A 6637-nucleotide genomic window follows, 5' to 3' on the forward strand; every position below is an offset into this window, starting at 1 on the left:
AAAAATAACAACTACTATTATTATAAATGACACATGTAATTGAACTAAACTATGCAAGCCTATTTAAATATACTTGCACATGGCTTGTGTATATCGTATATATACATATATATATATATATTATTCATACCTATGGTGTATAGGACGCAAGCAGATTTTGACATCAAATTTTGGAGTAAAAAGTGCATCTTATACACCAAAAAATACATTATATACACAATTAAAAACAAAACTACAACTCAGCTTAAAGTTTAGAAAATAACCTATAAATAATAATCCGACTACATTTGTTTAAATTCTGTTGTTAGGAGTGTGTGGGAATCTATTGTGTACGAAAGAACATTTAACGGAGCATTTGTAAAGTATGCAGGAATAATCAAATCCTCAGAATGTATTTAGAAAGTGGTTTTGTTGCCTTATTAGTTGTTTTTTTTGACAGAATGACTTTTTTGTCTGTTATGAGTAGAAGGCACCTTGATCTGCTGATGTTTTATATTTGATTTTCAGAAACATCCCCTGTTGAGGTACAAGTTAAAGTTGGTGAACAAGTTAAAAGATGGATAGAAAATAAGTTTGACTATAAAAAACAGTGGTGATACATGGAAATTTACCTGATTAAGAGACTGTTTTCTTTCAGAACCTTTATTCTTTCATTACTAATGTCAATGATTTTGACAGCTTCTTGAACTGTAATATTCTAGAAAGCAGAGATACTACTGATGATGCTTATTTCACTTTAAAAAAACCTATACAACCTTGGTAGCTGGACAATAACATGGCAAAGGAGTTTCAGGGTTTGAAAGTGTTAAATGATAAACTAAGAGATTTTGTACAATCTTGCATTTTGCAAGAGAAGAGCATGACTATTGTTAAACAAAAGTTAAGGATTTAAGGGGTTTGCCCCTTAAATATTCAGCAATGTTTGACAATGATAAAAAGATATAATGGAATCCTGGATATATTTCAAATTCTTTTTTAACTTATGAAGAAGGTTATTCTAATCTTAAGTAAAATTTTTGAGAGACCTTTTTCATATGTATAACACTGTGCAGTTTTAAACATTTTGGAAAACATTAATGTGATGAAGACAGTGCATATCAGCTAGTAGAACAATACTTTGTTTAAAAAAATAAAGTCTATTTGTCAAGAGAGACAATTAAATATTTGGATATTTATTTTCTCTGAAGCATGAAAGAACTAGAGGCTTGGTTCAGGAACAAAAAAAACTTTCTTTAAATAATCTACCTATGAATGGTAATATCAAAATGTTGGAATTGCATATCTGAATATTAGGGGAAAATCTAATTTAAGCTTTGGAAAGCTAGTTCTAGACTTGTTCTCTGGAAAAATTATTTCTTGGTTTGTTATAAATTTGTTGAATAGGCACACAAGTCTGCAGGATTACATTAAGCTTTGTTTTACATTTTTTGTTTACTTGTTTCAGTTGGTAGAAAAATGACCTATATGGCTAAACGACTGTCATTTAATCTTTATTATGTGCTTATATTATTTGAGATAATATTTTGGAAAAGGACAATCTATTAAACTTGCTGTAGAGTTGCAAATCAAAATGTTTATTTCTAGTAGCTTAGGACACTTACTTAAAGAATATTAATAAGATAGACATACTTCAAATATACTTCATATTATTACCGATAGTCTATACCATTGATACAAGAATATAAAGTATCAATAAAGCACAGAACATTATGCTAGGGAATGCATGCTGCAACTCTTCAATAAAAGATACCAGGCTTGCAGTCATGATCAAGTATACTTCACATTATATTCTATAACTGCAGTCAAGGAAAAAATGACCAACAGTCTCAAATATACTTTGCAATGATGATGGCTGTAAACACTAAAACTCTATATAATACAGATCAATAGAATTACCTAAACACACACAAATATACTGAAATGAAGAGAACTTTGAAGGAACAAAAAGCCCCCACATTGTCTTTAAAATGTTGTATTAAAAAGCAAGTAAGGAAACCAAAATTAATTACACAATTAGTTATTTTATTATTTGTGAAAAAATTAATTTTTATAAATTTACTGCATTAGTGATTCAGTCTTCAAATGTTATCTTTTTTTAGTTTTGGTAATAAGCTAATTTTGAAGTACTCTTGGCTTTATATGGTCATGTTGAAAGTAATGTAGCCCTGATGTGAATGAATTCATCACTACAGAATAATAAATAATGATTGCATTACTTGTATTAATTACAAATGCAATGGAGAAAATTGTAATTACTGTTTTTTTGTTATTTTTGTTTTAACCAGCCCATTGGTCCATCAATTCAACTAAGTGTTCTTTATCATTCAAATGTTTTATAACTACAGTAGTTAATTAAAATTAGTTACATAAAAAAGCATCTGAGGATAAATACAAAAAATTACAAAGTAACATTGAAAAAAGTTAAAGTATGATAAAAAAAAGTATATATTGAAGACATTTCTTACTCAATAATTCTCTGAAAATGCTCTGCTATGAAACGTGTATGGAGATAAGTTATTGTGATAAAAGAAACTTCATGTATGGAGCATAACACAAAATATATACACAATCATCACAAGGTATTTGGCAAAGTTACAATACTAAAAAATATAAAAAATAACTTTAAATGAATAACTGCATAAAAACAAAAATACATTACAAAAAAGTATGTTACTATAAGATTGCATTCAGGCTAATTAAGATACTTTAAAAGAAAAGACAAAATGAGAACATCTAAATGTACAATCCTCTTGATGATATATATAAAAAGAGCACTAACAACATTTAATACAAGCATACTTTACACTGACACAATAAAATAATGTGGATTTTAACTTATTTCCACCAATAAAAGATGTGCCAATCAATAAAGAAAATATTAATGAATTGCTTCAACTAAAGACGTGAAACCTTGAAAAGTTAAAGAAATACCTTTAACATAAAAAAGATTAAAAACAAGTAAAATACAAAAAAAAATTACACACAAATATAGTGGTAAAAGTTGTAGCAATCAAAATGCTATCACCACCAGATATGACTCAAGCTCAGTTAATTATTTCCTTTACATTCATAAAGTGATTCTCATACAATTTTACAGTAAGAAAATGTTTCCTTTTCTATTGTACTTAACTTTTTATGTTACTGTGTAATTCTTTTTAATTCATCTACTAACACTTTTTAGTACAACCCCAGAATAGTTGCTGGGTCAATCTCAACCAAACTTTGTGGGATTATAGTTTGGAACAGGGGTGTGTTAATGGGAGGTGGGGGGGGGGGATCACAACCCTCTTCATCTCCAATTATTGCTGTTATTGAGCATTTATTATCTTCAATGTAAGTTAACATTAACTATGTTCATAGATAGCATCACATCTTTACACAACATACACCACAGTGTGTGGGGGGAGGGCAGACAAACATTCTATGTATCTCAGAGAGTGTGCTAGCACTGAAAAAAAAATGGCTGCCACTGTTGCAATAACACATAAACTCAGATAAAGTTGATACTACAACAGCCATCATAAGGCTGATATGATGAGCCATTTCTCGAGTTATACTTACTTCCTACTTTGACCCATGACATTACAATGATCATCAATTGTTTGTTTTGTTTTTGAACTCTGCGCAAAGCTGATCATCAATTAATTAATAACATGAAACAGTGTGGAAGAACAATAAGAGCTGGATGTTCAAAGTGGGTAACAGAAAGCAACCCTACCGCCGCAACTTTAGCCTCTACCTCTTCCTACAAAGTCACCCTGACCATCACACAGCATGTACCATGTTCTAAGTATATACATATTGTGTTCTTAAAGCTTATACAAAATATTGGGTGAGGTAATAATGAACACTGTAATATCAAATTGTTATAAATAAAATGTGTAAAAGTTAGAATTTTTGTGTTATTTATCATAATATTCACCCCCCCCCCCAGATTTTTTTACGTTCATAACCCAGACAAAGGATGGATACCTAAGCTTGTGTTTAATATATAATGATGGACATAAAATATGTATATTATTATTATTATTATAATGGACTAAACAAAATGCCACTACAACCATGGTAACATAAAAACAATTTATTAGATATAACAACAGAAATATTAAATACAAAAATTTTAAACAACTAAAATACAAATTATATTTATGAAAAACAATTAGTAAATCTGTACCTGGCTAGGACTAGGTATAAATGTTAATAAACAATACAACATAAATCTCAAAGTGATTAACTTCAATAAATATTAAAAAAATTAGGAAAAGAACCAAAAGAATAAAAACCTAATTCACCAGAGAACAGCACAATGTTCCAAAATTAAACTACTTCAATATCAAGAATAATATCAAGCAACAATTAGCACTAATTTTAATTATATTTCATTTTCAAGATCAAGGAAGGCTTTTTATTTAGTGGTTAGATCATGAGGTTACATCTCATGTGACTAGCTATTACCATAACATTAATATCTGTACATTTCCACTAAGGGAAGCTTGTGTCATTCTCATAATACTTACATACTCAATATCAACATACTCCAGATAGAAGGTGAGTTAGCACTTTAATGTAACTAAATGATAAAAGGAATAATAAATGAATGGTAAAAAAAACATAAAATAAAAAGTAGAATTTGCTATCTCACATTATATTTCAAATTATATTTGGTTTAAGTTATGAACACCACTAAAAAAGAAAAGTTGGCAAATGGTTAAATGAAATGATTAACATTTCACCAACTCCTAATCATACATCTATGGTGAACTTGAAAAAATGTTTGTATTAGATACATATCTCTAAGTCTAATGCAAATAATGACTACTGTGACAGAGCTTTTTTGGCCATGCAAAACAAACTTTTCTGTTTGAATTAAATTTAAATGTTCAGTTCCATACATTAAAAATATAATATTTATAAACAATAAGAAGTAATAGATCATATAATTTACAATAATTAATAAGCCAGGTTTTTTGCCAATTTGAGTGAATAAATGTAAGATTTTTTACACAATATTAAGTAATTAAACATATTTTGCAAGAATAAGCCAGAATTCAAAGAAATCATGTAACTGATAAATAGCAGTGTTATTTTTACTGTTAGTTGAAGTACTCTTAAGTCTAAACCCAAGGTATGCAAACTGTGGAGCACCCAGCCACCCAAGGGAGGCACAGAGAGTCAGTGTGTATGGGGTAACAACACACATTTTTAGAAAGGGATACACCATAAACAAGTTTGCACACTGCTGCTCTAAACTCTATTTGACTCTAAGAGTTTAGCATTGAAAAAACTACATTCAGCAACTTTTGAATTTAACTAAGCTTGTGAACTATGTTTATGCCTGTCAATGCCAGTTGCAGCCGATATTCCGAAAGGCTACCAGTCTGAGGGATCAATGTTCCATAAATTGAACGTAAAAGAAGTTACACATAATGATGTAGGCCTATTGTTCGTTCAGGTTGTTATATTACATAAACAGTAGTATGTGTATAAACTACATAAGCTGACAACATTTTGAGGTATATTTGTAATCGTTCCAAAGACCTATATTATTGTTGCCCATAATTAAAAATTTAAAGCCTTCCAATCTTTTGAAAAATGCAAAAATTATCATAATAATATTAATAATGTTATTATTATCATTATTATAGAAACAGGATAAAAAAGTTGAATTACACTAAGAAGAATAAAGCCAACTTCAGTACTACTACTACTAAAATAATACTTCGTAGTATTAATACATAACAGCATAAAAATCACATCTTAGATTTAGTCTTTAGAATAGTCTGATGTCACATTGACATTTCACAATCTCATTGTCGTACTAGCGGCTAGTAATTATATCAATATTAATTATGATGTTAATTATCAGATGTTTTAACTTACTTTCTATGGTTTAATTAATTATATTTTATAACAATATATAAAATTAATATATATATATATATAATATTATATATAACATTATTAACAACATGCATACCTGCCCAACTGTGCAAATACTTAAAAGCGCTCCCATTTCAATAATTACATACAACTCATTCCACAGTGAACAAAACTAACTACAGTAAAGTTAAAAATCTCTATGTAATACGTTTAAACAAAAGCTCTCGTTAGTATTTTTATAATACAACAGCAATGACAATTTCACAATGTCATGAGACATAAACACACGTCAAAGTCATATGGTTTAATTCGGAATAACTACGCCATCTAGTATACACACATATATATTTGTGTGTGTATATATATATATAAATATTCCATTATCGTCGTAAAGAATAATTTTCTCTTTTCCTCTTTCTTCTATTTTGTACTTTTAAACTTATTTAAACTGCTATTTAGTACTATCATATGAGGGCTGAATTGCTGTTCTTGTTTACAATGTTATCTTTTCATTATAACACTTGAAAATTAGAATGACCGGTGCTTGTTGTCGATGGCAAATACAGTCCATACTGTAGTTTGTCAAGATCCAGCAATGTAGTTGTTACGTCTCTGGTCGTTAGTTAATTTTCCGTATAATTTCTTTCCGATGAAACTTTAGCGACACAAGTCCTTTCTTAAATAAAACTAGTTTATTCTTTCACAGTACAACTTTGAAATACACTTAATTTCCACAGTCACGTTATAACAAACGCTA

General features: G+C 29.0%; 1 protein-coding gene across 1 annotated transcript in view; it reads right to left on the minus strand.

Annotated features, from left to right (window-relative positions):
- LOC106478059 (probable serine incorporator) overlaps positions 1-6169 on the minus strand; it is a 25197-nt gene extending 19028 nt beyond the window's left edge. Inside the window, exon 1 of the mRNA XM_013938569.2 lies at positions 5978-6169. Within this exon, the coding sequence (XP_013794023.1) occupies positions 5978-6013 (36 nt within the window). The 5' untranslated portion in view covers positions 6014-6169. The remainder of the gene's footprint in view (positions 1-5977) is intronic.
- Positions 6170-6637: the final 468 nt, after the last annotated feature.

Source organism: Limulus polyphemus, unplaced genomic scaffold (genome assembly GCF_000517525.1).
Source record: "Limulus polyphemus unplaced genomic scaffold, Limulus_polyphemus-2.1.2 Scaffold176, whole genome shotgun sequence".
Taxonomy (NCBI): domain Eukaryota; kingdom Metazoa; phylum Arthropoda; class Merostomata; order Xiphosura; family Limulidae; genus Limulus; species Limulus polyphemus.